Genomic DNA, 18,650 nt, shown 5'->3' on the forward strand with positions numbered 1-18,650 from the left:
TCATACCTTGTTGGGCGAAATCTAGAGAAGAGAAAATCGTTTAATGGAGGAAATCGCCTTATCGTCTACGAGAAGGTTACGATGACAAACGCTTCTCGACGATTCTATAAACCAAATCCTGCAGCCTCAGATATTCTTCTTCCTCTCTTTCTTCCACACCCTCTCGTGAACCACCTTTAAACGTACCCTTTATATGGAAATTATCCCAGGGATAAAAGAAATTTTTTTTCTTAAGATTGGTGGGTAACGTGGGCTTCCCCACATTCCCATTTCCTACACAAAAACCAAATGAGTGTTTTTTTTGGAAACATCTGCTTTTTTAATTTTTTTTAGTCAAAAGAGCATTTCACCCTACTAACCCTCTATAAAATGATATAGCTGTCTTCAAGTATAATGTTTAATCTATTTTAATTTTTTGATAGCTTAGTTTTAAGTTTAAATTGAGCGGATTAATATGTTCAACAATATGCACATTGAAGACGAATTTAATGTTTTCACCTCATATTCACGATTTTATAATTTCTATAATACGGACTTTTCTTATTTAATAATATTTATGCTTAATCGTTATAAATTGTAATTGCTATAATTACAATAATAAATATGAAATCGTAGTTATTATAATTCAGATTTATCTTATTCATATATTTAATTAACTGATTCAGGATTTGATATTTATGATAAAAGATAATAATATTGAATAATATTCTTAGAGTTATTTTACATTGAATTAATATGATAGGACATTCTTTTGAAAAAAAAAATAAAAGAGAAATACTCATGTAATGCCATGATTAAAAAAGTACTCTTTTGATGTTTATCCTTCTGGGTGACTTTTTCTAAATTTAAAAGCGCGAATTGTTCTAGTTATTTGAACACGAAGGATAATTTTTTATCGGTTGGAAGATTCGAATTTCTCTATGCATGAGAGAATCTGTTGGGGCCGCCGCTGCCCATTGCTGAGAGTGATTGGTCACATGGAATTCCTCCTATCAATTAATTAAATGTGCATCAAATTGATTGATTGGTTGATAAGACATAAATTTTGTTTGGCATTGAATTAGATATGCCTTCCACATGCACTCACATGGTGAAACATTGCTGATGGGACTACTTAATTCAATGGACCAAGTCTATCTGACCCAACCTAATCCAACCCATTCCAATCATGAGCCACATTTGCATGGATGGTAATGGATCAAGTATCAATTTCATATCCTCCGTTTTCCTACTTTTCATGTGGAAAAAGGCGAATCGCTCGCCCCTAGCGCCCCCGTTAATCCGTCCCTAGGCCAACACGAAGGAGATAAATCACGAGTGGCTACTAGCCATTAGTGTAAATGGCCAAGACATGAGGGAGGTTATACTCGGTCACGCCGATTTTCGACCCCAAGACCTCATGTGGCAACACCCCATGTCTTAACTATCGCACCGCCCCAAGGGGACGTTTTCCTACTTTTCATGTATCTTATCCTCATATTCATACTTTCATTAAATCATCCGATAGCTTGTATGCTAATAATTTTTCCTTTTCCTATCCAACTATGCTAATTTAACAAAAGTATACAATAATAATAACAACTAAACATTTTCTCACTAAGTGAGATCGGCTATATGAATTCTTGTACGTCATTGAATTCTATCTCCTACTATATCATCATCTATATTTAAATAAATTTTATCTTATTTTATTGTTACTAACCAGATCTTTTTTAGTTTTCTTTTTCCTCGTTTGATATGCAGTTTATCATAGTTTCACATCATCTAACTGGAGCATTTATTTGTCCTCTAAGTAAATGTCCGTACTATCTTAAACGTGTCTCTCGGAGTTTTTCCTCAATATAGGCAACTTTGACTTTCTCTCTAATATTCATTCTTATTTTGTCCATCCTCATATGTCCACACATCTACCTTAACATCCTCATCTCTGCAACTCTCATCTTCTACTCATGTGCTCGAGTCATAGCCAACATTCAGCTCCATATAACATAGCAGGTCTAACTACTACTTTATAGAATTTACCTTTAAGTTTAAGAGGCACTTTACAGTCACATAAAACACTCGACGCCCCCCTCCATTTAAACCATCCTACTTATATTCTATGTAAGACATGTTGGTGCGGGAAGCATCCGACGATCGAACCTGAGTTTTGATAATGGCAAAGGATTCAAAGTTAAGGTTGTGGTGATCTAACGTGTTGAATAAGTGTTTCAGGAAAGTCCTAGCTGCGGTTAGGCAAAGGGAAAATCCTAAGGGGTGGTAACCTTAGGTCCTAGGGGGCGGTAACCCCAGGTGAGGGAAAACCCTAAGGGGTGGTAACCTAAGGTCCTAGGGGGCGGTAACCCTAGGTGGAGGAAAACCCTAAGGGGCGGCAACCTTAGGTCCTAGGGGGCGATAACCCTAGGTGGAGGAAAACCCTAAGGGGCGGCAACCTTAGGTCCTAGGGGGTGGTAACCCTAGGCGGAAAGTCCAGTCGGTCTGGAGGACCGGACTGACATCAGGTAATCTCTCCTGAGGGGAGTAGGTGAGGACGCGTTCCCCGTAGAGGGAACAGTAGGCGTCGGGTCGACCTAGGGTTTCCGGTTGGGAATCCGAAGTCAGACTCGGACTGTCAGTTCTTCTTTACTATGATTTACCAGATTCTAACACTGTCTTGTAGGGTATTTGCTCGGACTAACCTTGTTTTGCAGGAGAGGAACCTGCTGGAAAAAGGTGGTCTGGGCGCCCGGGATGGATCCGGGCGCCCGGAGGTCCAGGCGCCCGAAACAGGTCCGGGCGCCCGGGACCAAGTTTTATCCCTGCTGCGACTTCGCCACGTGGAGCATCCTGGTTGGTTGGCCACGTCACACTCCAGGCGCCCGGAAGGGATCCAGGCGCCCGGAATGTCATATAAAAAGAGGGTCGAGGGAGCAGCTTAAAGAACAACACATTCTAAGCTTTCTTCTGTGAAGTGCTGCCAACGAGACGACCTTGAAGTGCTACAACTCGACGTCGACGACCCGAAGCTTAGACTCTTCGATCTTTTGTTGTCGGTATTAGTTTACTTATTGCATTAATTGTAATTCAAATTGTAATCTTTCCGATATTATAGTTGTTGCCCACCGAAAGCGGTCAAGGACCACGGGCCTTCGAGTAGGAGTCGCTATAAACTCCGAACGAAGTAAAACTTCTGCGTCTGTTGTGTTTGCTTTTACTTTCCGCTGTGTTTCTACTCTGTGTTTTAAAATCGTTAAAATAGCCACGAGCGCTATTCACCCCCCCCCCTCTAGCGCTTTCGATCCATCAATTGGTATCAGAGCGGGGTCATTTTGAATCGGTGCAACCACCATTCAAAATATTTTTTCGTGGTATTTTTTATTTTCGGAGTCGATTAGAATTTAGCCTCATAGCTATATTCTAATTCTTTTTCCCTCGAATTGGTTTTTCTCGGAATTGGTGCAACACCACCTGAGTTCGTGATCCATTTTTTCCTTCCGCACTACTAAGCCAGGACCAAGTCCTGGGACATTTTGTTGGTTGTTTTTCGTTTTAGGTAAAACTGAAATGACCCTTCAAGAAGGCTACAGTACAGCCCGCCCTCCGCTATTCACCGGAGACGACTTCGGGTACTGGAAGGATCGGATGGAGGCATATCTCCAGACTCACTTTGAAGTCTGGATGATTGTCAAAACCGGATTCCAACTACCATCTAACAGCGCCGGCAAACCACTACCGTACGAGGACTGGGATGCATCTTTGATCAAGAAGGTGGAAGCTAATGCCAAAGCAACCTGCACCCTCCAGTGTGGCCTATCAAAAGAAGAACTCAACCGCGTCGGCCCCTTCAACAATGCCAAAGAGTTGTGGGAGAAACTAATTGAACTTCACGAAGGGACATCCGACACCAAAGTAAGTAAAAGAGACCTAATTTTTAATAAATTATTTAACATCAAATTGCAGGAAGGTGAAACAGCTGCCCAACTCCATACCCGGATTCAAGATCTGCTCAATGGTCTTCATGCAATTGGACAGAAGGTAGACAACCGGGACATCATAAGGTATTCTCTAAACGCCTTTCCAAGGAACACCTTGTGGGCATCCATGGTAGATGCCTACAAGGTCTCCAAGGACTTATCTACCATTAAACTAGATGAACTTTTTGCAGAACTCGAACTTCATGAACAGACTAATGCACGCCCGACCGAGAAAGGGTTGGCTTTGGTTGCAGGAACAGGGAGATCGCGTGAGTCAAAAATCAAGCGGAGAACCGAACCTGAGTAAGAAGAAGAACCAGATTCGGAAGACGACGATGAACTTACAACCGAGATAGTCAACTTAGTAAAGAAGCTCTGCAAAAAGAAGGGCTTCAACAAAAAGGATCTCAGAAAGGCCATCCAATCTAAAGAAGTCCAACCAAGCTCGAAGGTTAAATTCGAAGTGACCTGCTACGGATGCAATCAGAAGGGTCACATCAAGGCAAATTGCCCGAACCAGAAGGATCCAAAGAAACCCAAAAGAAAGAAGGCATTGAAGGCAACATGGGACGAGTCTTCTTCCGAGGAATCCGACGACGAAGAACTAGAACAAACGAACTTTCTCGCCTTGACAGCCCGGGACTACACCAACGGATCCGGAAGTGAGGACGAATTGGAAGCCGAGTCCGAGAGAAGCCACGGATCTGCATCCGTTTCCGAAGGACCGAACCCCTCTGTAAGTAAAAATCATTTATATAGCTTAATTAATTATTTAATGCATAAAGTAGCTAAGTCCAAGATTCGAATCAAAACGCTTCTAAAGGAGGTAACACTCCTTAAAGAAACGCCTAACAACAAATCCTTAACTGATCAAGTTCAGACTGGAACCTCAACTCAAGTTCAAAAACTTGAGGAAGAGAATTCCAATCTGAAAAGTCAGGTAAAGGATTTGAAAACAACCCTAGAACGATTTTCCTTGGGATCCAAGAATCTTGACTTGATTCTTGGAACACAAAGGGCAATCTACAATCGAACTGGACTAGGATATAAAAAGAAATATAAATCTTACCTATCCTTAATAAACAAACCAAATAGAAAAATGGTCCAAGCATGGGTTGCCAAGTCCAATCTGATCAATCAAGTAGGACTTGGACATTACTGGGTTCCTAAGGATCAAATACACTACCTCGATAAACCTTATCGAGGCTACGATCCAGGGGGAGCTAGCAGAAAAACAATTCGTAATTAAGATTTAAAATTCAAACTCAAAATTCGTAATTAAAATTTAAAATTCAAACTCAAAATTTGTAATTGAAATTTAAAATTATAACTCAAAATTCAAAATTTGAAATTAATTTAAAAGTCAATTCGAAATTAATTTAAAAGTCAATTCGAAATTAATCTAAAACTCAAAATTCAAAATTCGAAATTAATCTAAAAAACTCAAAATTCAAAATTCGAAATTAAGTTAAAACTAAATTCGAAAATAATTTAAAATTCAAAATTCAAAATTCAAAATCAATTATTCAAAATTAATTCAAAATAGAAGGAGGGTCCAGAATAGCTGGCAACTCCAAAATCTATCTACCCGAAATGGGTAAACAAGAGTAAATTACCCGACAGGGTAAGTTAGGATAGATTAAAAGGGTAAGATTTAACTTAACCCACAGTACTGGTGAAGTTTTTGGATGATAGTACGTTAGGGAAGCTTGGGCATCGCATGTCTAGGAAGATATGGCTTCAACCTGGTGCATTTAGCCAAGTGGAACTGACCGAAGCTACCCTTAAATGGATCCTAACTAATTAGACCAAGGTTTAGTATTAAGTTCAATAGGTAGGACTATTTGGAAAACCTCAAAGGCTTGGTTACTTTAATGAGCTCCTTGCGACTCACCATAGCCCATAAGTTTATCCAAAGAATGCTTACTTGTTTAACCCAAAGCTAAACCCGAATCTAACATAAAGTTAAACTAAGCCCTAAAAATTTGAACTAATTCATCTCACAGAATAATAGACCCTGATTGAAAACATAGATCGGGTGAGATGACTAAGCAAATTAAATATTTTTAAATCAAATTAACTTAAACATTTTTCAAAATCAAATTAACTTAAACATTTTCAAAATTAAATTAACTTAAACATTTTCAAAATTAAATTAACCTAAACATTTTTTCAAAATCAAATTAACTTAAACATCTTTAAAATCAAATTAACTTAAACATTTTGAAAATCAAATCAACTTAAACATTTAAAAAAAAAATGAGTAATCTACGAGAGGACGATCAGGCTCGTCACACTGAGCTCCTGACACTACTCCAGTCGCTGGGTTCCAGACCACCTCCCTCATCATCTCAGTAGCTCCGACTGTAGCTCTATTATGACTCTTTTATCTATGTCGACTTTTTACTTCAGACTTGATTGATTATACCTTAATCTAATAGATCAGTCTTTTAATCACATTTTTGAAATTCTAGGCAAAACTTTGATTTTTCAAAATCACTACTTTACTAGAATTTCAAAAGTTGGATTTAGCCTAGGATTTTCCCCTAGAAATCATGTTCCCCCAAGACTCAGCCAGAGCATCTCACAAACACCTAGGTTTACCTTGATTGTGTTTGTAAAACATAGAACGGTGTGAGATGCATAGGGTACAGCCTGGACTCGAGAATGCTTATCTCTGTGCATCAATATGAGTCTGGGCGTTAAATACGTGATTAACAGTAATCAAATCAAGTCTTCCAGCCTTAGTCAAATCTAACTGGATCAATTGACTTGACTTGACTAACCAAGTGAACACTGTTGCCCTCTAGGCAATCAGCAAGTAGCTAAACGGTTAGACAGTTGGTTAAGGAAATAATAAGTCTAAGCATATCTGTACTTAAGGGATCTGACACCTGATAAAAACAAATCATGACTCATGCTTGGTCTTTAGGGCTCTGATACCTTACTAAAACAAAATGGCAAGCTATTAAACATTAAGGTTATCGCTTCTCCTTTACCTTAAGTATTTTTGAAATTTATTTATCTTAAACAGCTTTTCAAAAACTTTTTCAAATTTAAGACTTTCAAGTCTCTTCTATTTAAAATTTTTTTTCTCTGTTAGAAAATTCACTAAGTTAAAAAGAGCTGAATATATCACAAAGAAAAATCTCCTCTAGCAAAATCAATGGTTTAAAGTTCTTTTTGCACTTAAACTATTTTCCTTAGCAAAATTTTCTTTCAAAAATGTTGCTATTAAAACCAATTCTAAGATGTTGCTTTTCACTTACCTTTTTTGCCTCTTGCCTAAGTTAAGATTTTTAAACAAAATCAATGTTTTGTCTTGAAAAGTTAAGCTTTTTCAAAACTAACTTATTTTTGATATATGGCAAAGGGGGAGAGTAGAGAAATTCAAATTCAAAGAGAACAAAAATCCAAAGGGGAGGTCATATTAAGGGAGAGTTTGTAATGCACGAAAATTCAAAGGGGAGGTCATATTAAGGGGGAGTTTGTAATGCCCATTTTTTTTTCCTTGTACTTATACCTTACTGCATATTACTACTTAACTTTGAATTTCGATTGCCATAATAAAAAAGGGGGAGATTGTTGGTGCGGGAAGCATCCGACGATCGAACCTGAGTTTTGATAATGGCAAAGGATTCAAAGTTAAGGTTTGTGGTGATCTAACGTGTTGAATAAGTGTTTCAGGAAAGTCCTAGCTGCGGTTAGGCAAAGGGAAAATCCTAAGGGGTGGTAACCTTAGGTCCTAGGGGGCGATAACCCTAGGTGAGGGAAAACCCTAAGGGGTGGTAACCTTAGGTCCTAGGGGGCGGTAACCTTAGGTGGAGGAAAACCCTAAGGGGCGGCAACCTTAGGTCTTAGGGGGCGGTAACCCTAGGTGGAGGAAAACCCTAAGGGGCGGCAACTTTATGTCCTAGGGGGTGGTAACCCTAGGTGGAGAAAAACTCTAGGGGGCGGTAACCCTAGGTCCTAGGGGGTGGTAACCCTAGGCGGAAAGTCCAGTCGGTCTGGAGGACCGGACTGGCATCATGTAATCTCTCCTGAGGGGAGTAGGTGAGGGCGCGTTCCCCGTAGAGGGAACAGTAGGCGTCGGGTCGACCTAGGGTTTCCGGTTGGGAATCCGAAGTCAGACTCGGACAGTCCGAAGACTGTCAGTTCTTCTTTACTATGATTTTTCATATTCTAACACTGTCTTGCAGAATATTTGCTCGGACTGACCTTGTTTTGCAGGAGAGGAACCTGCTGGAAAAAGGTGGTCCGGGCGCCCGGGATGGATCCGGGCGCCCGGAGGTCCCGGGACCAAGTTTTATCCCTGCCGCGACTTCGCCACGTAGAGCATCCTGGTTGGTTGGCCACGTCACACTCCAGGCGCCCGGAATGTCATATAAAAAGAGGGTTGAGGGAGCAACTTAAAGAACAACACATTCTAAGCTTTCTTCTGTGAAGTGCTGCTAACGAGACGACCTTGAAGTGCTACAACTCGAAGTCGACGACCCGAAGCTTAGACTCTTCGATCTTTTGTTGTCGGTATTAGTTTACTTATTGCATTAATTGTAATTCAAATTGTAATCTTTCCGATATTATAGTTGTTGCCCACCGAAAGCGGTCAAGGACCGCGGGCCTTCGAGTAGGAGTCGTCATAGGCTCCGAACGAAGTAAAACTTCTGCGTCTGTTGTGTTTGCTTTTACTTTCCGCTGCGTTTCTACTCTGTGTTTTAAAATCATTAAAATAGCCACAAGCGCTATTCACCCCCCCCCCCCCTCTAGCGCTTTCGATCCATCAAGACATTTCTCTCAATCCCTCTATCGTTTTGTAAAAATGATCCTAAATATTTAAATCTCTATGTTCCGAGCAACTCGTCCTCTCCTATATTAACAATTGACTCATTACTTTTAATATTACTAAAGTTAAATTTCATATATTCTGTCTTTAATCTACTAAACTTAAAACCTTTCTCTTCTAATATTTCCCGCCAAGATTCTAGTTTAGAATTTACTCCTTTAAGTGTTTCATCTACCAAAATAATATGCTTTGCAAACAATATACACCACGGTACTGTGTCTTGAATGTATGCAGTGAGTTCGTCTATAATTAGTGTAATAAGATAGGGACTTGAGCTAATACTTGATGTAACCCTATCTTTATTGGAAATGCTTCAGTGACTCCACCTGAAGTCTTTACTATGGTCGTTACTTTCTCGTACATATCTTTAATTAGTTTAATATATGTTACACTAACACCTCTCTTTTCTAGAATTCTCCATATAATTTCTCTTGGGACTCTATCATAAGTTTTTTCTAAGTCAATGAATACCATGTGTAGATCTTGTTTTTGCTCCTAATATTTTTTAACTAATTATCTAAGAAGATGTATAACTTCTATTGTCAACATTCTAGGCATGAACCCAAATTGATTTTTGATCACTGTGGTCTCCTTTCTTAATCTTTTTTCTATTACTTTTTTCTAAAATTTCATAGTATGACTCATTATTTTAATACCTCTGTAGTTTGCACAATTTTGTACGTCTCCCTTGTTCTTATATAAGGGAACTAAATTACTTATCCTCCATTAATCAGACATTTTTTTGTTTTTAATATCATATTAAATAATTTTATAAGTCATTCAATACCTTGTTTCCCTAGGCACTTCCATACCTCTATCGGAATATCATCTGGTCCAATGACTTTTCCATTGCACATCTCATTTAAAGTTTATTTTACTTCTAAAGTTTGAATTCTACGATAAAAATTAAAATTTCTATGCTTATTTGATCTACTTAGATTACCGAAGTTAAGTTGATCACCTAAACCTTTATTAAAAAGTTGATGAAAATATATCTTCTACCGCTCTTTTATTTCTCCATCGTTTACTAATACCCTATTACATTCATCTTTAATACATTTTATTTAGTTAAGATCTCTTATTTTCCTTTCTCTCACTTTAGCTATTCTATAAATATATTTTTCCCCTTATTTTGTATCCAATTTTTAATATAATCGTTCAAAAATTTTATTTTTTGCTTCACTCACTACTTTCTTAGCTTCTTTCTTGGTTATTGTATATTTTTTTAAAGTTTTTCTCGTTCTTACAAATATATAATTCCTTATAAGCTATTCATTTTAAATTCATTTTCTCTTGTACTTTCTCATTCCACCACCAAGATTCCTTACTTAGTGATGCATGCCCCTTTGACTCACCGAGTGCACTCTTAGCTACTATTTTCAACTTTGATACCATCTTATCCCATGTTGTATTAGAGTCATCGTATATTTCACCTAATTCTTGTACTTCTACTTTCTCCTTAAATATATTTTGTTTTCTATCATTTAACTTCTACCACTTAATTCTAGGAATCATATATATTTTCTTTCTATTAATACTATGTTTGAGGTGTATATACAACACTACTAACCTATATTAGGTAGTTAAACTTTCTCCAGGGATGACTTTACAATCTTTACAAATCTTTCTATCCTTCTTCCTAACCATAAGAAAGTCAATTTGTGATTTATTATTCTCACTTTTGAATGTGACTAAGTGTTCTCTTTTCTTAAAAAACGTATTAGCTAATATAAGGTTATATGCTATCACAAAATCTAATATAGTTTTCCCTTCCTCATTTCTCGTTTCAAACTCATAACTCTCATATACCCTCTCATATTTCTCATTTTTCACTCCGACATGTCCATTTAGATCATCTCCTATTTAAATCATTTTATTTGGTAGAATATTTTATAATATTTCATCTAAGTTATCCCAAAATCTTGACTTGACAGCCTTATCTAATCCTACTTATGGTGCATATACGCTAATTATGTTCATAATTTCTTTCGCTACTATTATCTTAAGAGCTATAATTCTATCTCCTTTTCTAACTACTCCTACAACTTCATCCTTTAACAAACTATCTACAATAATACCCACTCCATTTCTTACTTTACTCTTTCCAGTGTACCATAACTTAAAACCTGAGTTCTCTATTGTCTTTGCCTTCTTGCCTACTCATTTTATCTCTTGTATACACAAAATGCTAATTCTTCTCCTAATCATCATATTTACTACCTCCATTGATTTACCAGTGAGAGTTCCTATATTCCATATTCCAAATCTTAGATTATTAATTTTCCTATCATATTTGTTCTTATCCAACCATGGTATGAGAACCTTTTGCCTATTTAACGCTACACCCAAGTTCTCATGGAGATGTAGCGGCCTTTGCTAAGACGTTACAATTAGACTCTGTAATGCGAACTCTTGTATATTTAGCATTACACCCGAGTTCTAGAGATGTAGTGGTCCTTGCCGAGACATTATAGTCAGACCCTGTCATAACCCTCCTTCTTTATCCGGGTTTGAGATCGGTCATGACCGGTCGTCATGGGTGGAGTTAACAAAAGTATATTAAAATTAATATTATTTTTTAAAAAATAAAAATTAAATTAAATATCTGTATAATTTATTCCTAACATCAAAAATATATATATAATTTAATAAGATATTAGGATTAAATATTAGGTATTAGTAGTTTCTCCATATAATTCTCTATTTAGTCCGATATTAAATTTTTTATTAAATTCGAAGAAAATTATAGCTCTACTCATAATATTAATATGAATCTATCCTATTATTAATTTAATTGGGAAAAGTAGCAAAACAATATCTTTCATTTCATTGATCCTCTCTGGTCTCTATCTAATTTGTGTCTCCCCTCACCCACATGTCCTTGTCATATTCTTCTCTAATGTTTTTCTATTGCCGTCATCAAAGTTATTTTTACCCCTAATTGACTATTCATTAAATATAAAAAAAGTTTAGGGGTTGATATAGCAAAAATCTACTGTCTCGTTAAACACCATGCTATCATGATTTAGCCAGATTTACATAGAAAAGTTCAAACTCTTATTCACTCAAGTTTAATTAAATTAATTAATACCCATATACAATTATACTAATCATCTCCTTACCGAAACAAATACTTTTCATTGATTTCGACCTCTCTAATCCTTGTCTCTCGTCATGCACATGCATTTGTCATGTTGTTCTATGGTGTTGCTTTATCGTTATCGTTAAATTGTTATGTTTATTCTAATTGTTTAAAGAAAAATGATATAAACAAAGAAAAAAACTCAATAAAAATTTCAAGGATAAACATATAAAGTGATGGGGCCCACAAAAAATGAAATGATGGATCATGACTTTATGTGTCTATCCTTGAAGTTTTCATTAAGATTTTTTTCTTGTGTATATCCTTGCTCTTGTTTAAAATGGATTATAAGATTCTTATCTCCTCTATCTCACTTCTGCCACTAGATCCTTCACGAAGTTGACCTCAGCACAGATTGACATTGAGTCGAAGGAGTCAATCATAAGGCTTCATGACAAAGTTATAAATTACTCTTTAAGACACCCTCTCTCAAGCAAAAGCACTTGGGAGAAAAAAAAACTTTCGATTGATACACAATTCTATCACCTAGATACCAACTCAGATCCGCGCCCACAAAAGAAGCATAGTAATCGAAGGAGAGAGGAAGTTGTGCCTTCTCATCCTTCCGCCAAAGTAAACATACCTAAATATGGAACCAACTACGAATACATAAAGGACCTTTATGTCTTTAATTCACCTTAAATGGCCTGATGGGCCTGGCCCAACTTTGCACAACTAACGAAACCCCACATGAATAATTAACGGACTTTCTTGGATGGTGGGCCAGATAAATTGCTGGGCCGAGCCGGGTCTTGGGATAGGATCCGCATTAAAGTTAAATCTGGGTCGACGAAAAGACTATTATACCCTTATCTTTTTTCTCATATTATCAAGTAGCAAACCCCCGACCGCCGCCGTATTCTTCTTCTCCTCCCTCAAATCGCTCCTCTGCCGGCGTCGATTTCGCCGGGCCGGAGATGGATCCGCTCTCGGTTCTGCGGGAGTACGCGATCCGCGGAGAGTTGGACCGCGTGAGCCGCATCGGCGACGAGCTACGCTTCGGTTCCGAGTACGCCTTCCCCGCCTCCGCGGTCACCGCCTACCGCTCCAAGCAGGGCGGGTTCTACCACCTCGACGCCCTCCTCTTCTTTGCTCGTCACCACCAACTCAAGCACACCGACTACCTCCAGTCCGCCCGCCACCACCGGGTCACCACTGTCACTCTCCCCGACCGCAAGGCCCTCCTCGATTACCTCCTCGGCCGCACAGCCTCCTCCGATGCCGTATCGCTCCTCCCTCCTCCCACCTCCTCCGCCGCCAACGCCGTCGAGGAGTACCGCCCCGACGACCCCTCCCTCCCCATCGAGGAGCCCCCTTCCTCTGCCCCCGCCGTCGACGCCTACGCCGCCGATCAACCCGCGACCGTGGCTGTCGACTACGTCGCCATGATCCGTTCCCTGGAGAGGCCCCTCAAGGACCGCGAGGCCTTCCTCGAATGTCGCAACCACGACTTCCACGCCGTGCTCCTCGCGTCCACCAAGCGCGAGGAGGAGAGACAGCGCCTCGAGTCGCAGCAGCGCAAGGATGGTCTCGTGGCCAAGACGCGACTTATTGGGACTGACGACCATCATCGTCCTGTTGTCGCCGCCTACGGCGGCGGCGGAGACGATGTTGCTGATGCCGTGGGCTCCAAGCCCAAGATGCATCTGAAGGGCAGCAAGATTGGGGAGGGGGTTCCGATCATTCTCGTTCCCAGCGCGTACAGTACCTTGATCACCATCCACAATGTAAAGGAATTCTTAGAAGACGGGATTTTTGTCCCGACAGATGCGAAGGTGAAGGCACTGCAGGGCCCGAAACCTGACTGTGTGACAGTGCAGAAGAAACTGAGCCGGGATCGTGCAGTGGCCGCCTACGAGGTCAGAGATAAGCCCTCAGGGTTCAAGCCAGAGGACTGGGACCGTGTTGTGGCTGTGTTTGTGCTCGGCAAGGAGTGGCAATTCAAGGACTGGCCGTTCAAAGACCATGTTGAAATCTTCAACAAGAGTGAGTCTCATTTCGAATATGTTCAGGGTTAGAACTAAGTTGATGTTTTCATGACTATAATAGAGCATGCTATGATGCTAAGCTACTAATTCTCTTCTTTGTTGCAGAATTCTGATTTTGTATGAATATGTTCAGGGTTAAGCATTTTTCTTGTGGTTGTAATCCCTTTATTCATCTACATGAATACCACAACGACAACGACTAAGCTTTGTTCCACTGGGTGGAGTCGGCTATATGGATTCTTCTATATCATTGGCTCTATAACGCCATAGATTCCTAAATTTTTAAATGACCCTCCCTATTATTTTGAAACTACTTTACCGGACCAGATTTTTGGCATTCCTGAAAAATGTATTGGGGTAACTTCTATAATTTAATACCAATGCATTAGCTCAGACATTAGAACTGGATAATGTTTTGTTAGTTTGGATCCTACTAATAAGTGTTGGTTTCAATTGTTTTCTAGTATACTTGGATACCTATCCTCCTGAATTTTATTACTTCTGTTCTCTTTGTTTTGATAAATTTAGGACATAGAATGCATCTGAAGTTACAGTTTTCACTAGTGCGTCCATGTGAATGAGTTGGAAGATTGATATTTATTTAAATCCCAGAACATTGACTATGAACATCTTAGTCATATATGCATGAAACAAATATATTCACTGTATTTGAATAATTTGAAACCTAGAACATTGCTCTAACTACATATGGTTTTCACGAATGCATCTGAGTGAATGAGTTGTAACATTGATATTCATTTTTGATCCCAGAGTAACTACTATGAACATCTTAGTGGTCCATGAGTGAATGATGTATATTATATAATATACATATAGCTAGATTGTGTTTTCAGTATTATTTTTTTTTCAGAATTCAATTACTTTTCTTTTATGTTAGAAGTTACTTCATTTGAGTTATCTATCAACATCAAAGAAGCTTTTGTTTTAATTATGCTATCTTTGTTTTTATGATAGATGAAAAAGCATTTAAGTTCAATGTTCAGTAAAAGTGGGAATCTACTCCTGTGCTGGGACAAACTCCTTCTCTCATAATTGAGTGTTTATGACCTAACTAAATCATTTGTTATGTTCCATGACATCCTATTCAGTTAGTTCACTGATGAAGTCTAATTACGAAAATAGTCTTCTGTAGGCTTTTCGTGCTTATTGTTTCAGTATTATTGTTTGAATTTTGTCTGTTCTAAAAGCAGTTGCCTTATATTTTGGCTATAGAAGATTAAATTGTTATTCTTTGTTTATTTTTAATTGTTTCTCAATCTTTCATATATTACTGCTATCTATGAACTCTCTAACCTAGCATACTTATGCATTTCATACAGTGTAATTACTCTCTAACGATTAGTTGTCAAAACATTGGAGTTCTTTGCATTCTTCATTTTGAATACTGTGGTAACCCACAGCATGCTGTTAAAGAGCATGGAAAAAAGATTGGCAAACTATAATATCATGGTAGGATTTGAAATACAAGCAGCAACTGGAATAGTGTTGACTGCCACACCGCTGCTACCTGTGGTAAACTGTCAATTTTAGTTTAATTGTTTATGTGGCATATAAACAGAAACATCCATGCTGTTTTTGCATGATGCAACTTTAGTTGGTTTCTGGGTAAATCTTAACATTGGATATGATGGGTTGAGTCTGCCTGTTGCAAAGTTGGAAATGTAATGGATGCCTTTGGATTGTAAACTCGGGATTTCCTTTTGCTTCTCCAGTTGCACTCTCCATTGATCAAGTCTAGACGATTAGATATGCTACTTAATAGATGTTTGCATAAATGTCCATGGCGTTGACATTGATGTAATCAATCACTATGCTTTAACTGTAAATACCCAGCTCGTATGGACTATAGGTCTTGCATATATCTAATTTTGCTAGGAAAAAACTTACATTCTTTTGTTATGCCAAACTGAGTTGGCATACCTATTCTTATTTCTCTTACGCCTTGCAAGAGCTTAAACTGCAGTTAGATACTTTGCAAGAGTTGTAAACTTGCCATGTGTGAGAGATGGCAGTGCTCAATATAAGTCAGGTTGATTATTGGAGTTCTTCCTGATTGATTTTGATGTCCTAAAAAAAAATCATTGAAAGATGTTCTTTTCCATGAGAACTTCTTTCGGTCTATTAAATTTAAGAACATGTTTGCTATGGTTGCACTGTCAATCTGCTTGATTTCTTATTCTGTTCTCATCAATTTTCCAGTTCTTCCTGAAAACCATCCAACTATTGTTTTCAAATGCTGAGATTCGTTTGATGTTTTGTGCAGTTATCGGGTTCTATGTGCGTTTTGAGGACGATAGCGTGGAATCCGCAAAAACAGTGAAGCAGTGGAATGTAAAGATTATTTCCGTAAGTCGATCCACCAAATCTTAAGCTGTGCTACCCAACTGCTCACTTTGTCACTGACCGAAGGTCCTCGTCCTCCCTTAAAACTTCTTTGCAGATTAGCAAACACAAAAGGCATCAAGACAGAGCAGCTGCTTTAGAGGTTTGGGATCGACTAGAAGAGTTCATGCGATCGCGATCACACACATGACTCGCGAAATGCCTTTCTAAGAACCACGAGATGATGACTCTAATCATTTCCAATCAGTTATAGGTTCAACTGTGTTGTAGAATGTTGGATTCAACCTATTTAAGATGAAGCATGATATTATTTCTGGAAATTTTGAAATATTATATAATTAGGAACATTTTGATGCCGTTGGAGCAGTAGCTGGATTCGATGTCGCCGTCGTCTCACCGGTGCTTTGTCATCTCTGCCGGTGATAGTAGAGTGGCAAGGTCAGTGGCCGTTGAGGCTTAGGATTTTAGATGCAGTTGACTTTGCGATTTCTGTTACAGACGATATTTCACTTTGACTCCTACAATGAGTCAAAATTTCAATTTTATCCCTATTGCAAGGAGAGGAGGTTTTCAACTAAATTGTAACTTAATTCCCAGAGGAAACTTCACTTTGATCCCTCAAATCTATCTAATTACATTATGATACAACTTGTTTGTTGTAGAGGAAATTACACTCTGACAGTTAGATAAATTTATCAAAATTATTGTAGTAAGCATAAATTAAATATATGATTTCAACAATTATAACAAGGTGTTTACTAAATTATACACATAAATTGGAATAACACTTTTCATAGACTTTATAGAAAAAGAAGGATTACATATCCCATTGATAGTTATTTCTCAAAGCACAAATGTATTTTTATCACCTTTGATGTCCGATCACTCTTCCATTATGCTGAGCAAGGCTAAGAACAAATTGATGATATCGAGATATAAAGAGATAGCGGCCGGGACGTACTCATCGTAGCTATGGCGCTTGATGAGGTTGTCGGTGTCATAGACAATGAAGCCGGAGAAGATGATTGCCGATATGCACCCAAATACCATTGTCGTCGTCTTTCCCAAGGGAAAAAATATCTACAATGTAATACATTGTCTCGAGAGTTTAAGTGATATTTGGATGATCATAAAATTTGAAGAGCCATTTTGAGGTGCAAAATGAAAATTTCTAATATTCTAATATGATGAATAAAAATCTATACTATATAGTAGTTTTAACTAAAACTGCTACAATAATATTAAAAGTATAAAAAAAAAATAAAAAAATATTTTCAAAGGTAATAAAATTAATGAGTGCTTTTAAATTTTTGCTAAAATAATAGACCTGAATAAGAGAGAAAATGGTGAGGCAGAGAAGAGCTGCAAAGAGAAATGGGCCGAGGAAGCTGAAATCATGGCCTCTTTTGGCGGCCCAAAAGGTGTAGAGAGTGAGGCCCATGAAAACTATGGCCGTTAATGCTGCAGCTTCTAACACCACGTTGCCTGCCCAGCAACAATTTCAAATTTTAGTCTAAAAAATATCAAATATGTGACTCAGGCCCTTGCTAAATGCTAACGACCACATTGCAGTTAAGCCCATCCTATTTCAGAATTTACATATAATTTCACAATCACCTTGACGGCCGGAGCACGCCAATCCGATAGACATCCCCATACATATCGTAAACAGCACCAGCAAAATCATGTTTACCGGGTGGCGATTGCTCAAGAACACCATCGGTATCATCACTACGAGATTTCATTCATTTCGGTCGAAGAAGATAAGTTAGTTAGAATTGATGATTTGGCGCGAGTACATAGTTTGCAACAGCATACCTAACAGAGGTAAAATCATGATGACGAACGCGAGGATGATCGAGTTCGAGGTGCGGCTGACGAAAAAGACATGGATCGAAGGAACTATGTTCATGACCGCGGCGATGATGATGGTGATGAGGATTTGCATGGCGACGATGAGGTAAACCTTGCGGATGAATCCCCACCGGAGCTCCGGGCTCTCCATCATGTTTGGATACAGACCGGCCGACGCCCCGATCTCCACATCCCATGGTTTCTCGTTCTTCATCTCGATTACAAATTATTCAGATATATATATATATATTTTTCCCCTCGAGTTTATTTCGATATCGAAAATAAGAGAAGAAGAGGATGAAAGAAAAGGATGGATATTTAAACGAAAGAGGGGAGGTGATGGTGGATTTGGGGATCGTTTTACTAAATATACGAGCGTAGGACATTCACGACTAAATTTGCAAACATATTGCATTTGGTAAATTATGACTATTTGGATTAGAATGATATCATAATAATGATTACGATATATTTAAAAGTTTAACACGAATACTAATTGTTAGGAG

The 18,650-nt window shown here is 38.4% G+C and overlaps 2 protein-coding genes across 2 annotated transcripts; one reads left to right on the top strand and one right to left on the bottom strand.

Annotated features, from left to right (window-relative positions):
- The first annotated feature begins 12,766 nt into the window (after positions 1 to 12,766).
- On the top strand, positions 12,767 to 16,610 carry LOC122008455 (protein CDC73 homolog). The gene is made up of 3 exons (XM_042564196.1): positions 12,767 to 13,924; positions 16,211 to 16,293; positions 16,388 to 16,610. Exons 1-3 carry the CDS (start codon positions 12,856 to 12,858, stop codon positions 16,478 to 16,480), a joined length of 1,245 nt encoding a protein of 414 aa, XP_042420130.1. The 5' UTR covers positions 12,767 to 12,855; the 3' UTR covers positions 16,481 to 16,610.
- Positions 16,611 to 17,172: 562 nt separating this feature from the next.
- Positions 17,173 to 18,307, bottom strand: LOC122010683 (protein LIFEGUARD 4-like). The gene is made up of 4 exons (XM_042567187.1): positions 18,109 to 18,307; positions 17,908 to 18,021; positions 17,618 to 17,775; positions 17,173 to 17,370 (listed from the first exon to the last, which is right to left on the bottom strand). Exons 1-4 carry the CDS (start codon positions 18,296 to 18,298, stop codon positions 17,173 to 17,175), a joined length of 660 nt encoding a protein of 219 aa, XP_042423121.1. The 5' UTR covers positions 18,299 to 18,307.
- Between the last annotated feature and the right edge of the window lie 343 nt (positions 18,308 to 18,650).

This window comes from Zingiber officinale, chromosome 8A (genome assembly GCF_018446385.1).
Source record: "Zingiber officinale cultivar Zhangliang chromosome 8A, Zo_v1.1, whole genome shotgun sequence".
In the NCBI taxonomy this organism is placed as follows: Eukaryota; Viridiplantae; Streptophyta; class Magnoliopsida; order Zingiberales; family Zingiberaceae; genus Zingiber; species Zingiber officinale.

What these genes read in the sequence shown, in the direction of transcription:
- LOC122008455 (XM_042564196.1), top strand. Translation starts at nt 12,856, where the DNA reads ATGGATCCGCTCTCGGTTCTGCGGGAGTACGCGATCCGCGGAGAGTTG. An exon ending in TGTTGAAATCTTCAACAAGA is followed by an intron (nt 13,925 to 16,210) that starts GTGAGTCTCATT and finishes TGTTTTGTGCAG; the next exon opens with TTATCGGGTTCTATGTGCGT. An exon ending in GGAATGTAAAGATTATTTCC is followed by an intron (nt 16,294 to 16,387) that starts GTAAGTCGATCC and finishes ACTTCTTTGCAG; the next exon opens with ATTAGCAAACACAAAAGGCA.
- LOC122010683 (XM_042567187.1), bottom strand. Translation starts at nt 18,298, where the DNA reads ATGATGGAGAGCCCGGAGCTCCGGTGGGGATTCATCCGCAAGGTTTAC. An exon ending in GGCGTGCTCCGGCCGTCAAG is followed by an intron (nt 17,776 to 17,907) that starts GTGATTGTGAAA and finishes GTTGCTGGGCAG; the next exon opens with GCAACGTGGTGTTAGAAGCT. An exon ending in CCATTTTCTCTCTTATTCAG is followed by an intron (nt 17,371 to 17,617) that starts GTCTATTATTTT and finishes ATTACATTGTAG; the next exon opens with ATATTTTTTCCCTTGGGAAA.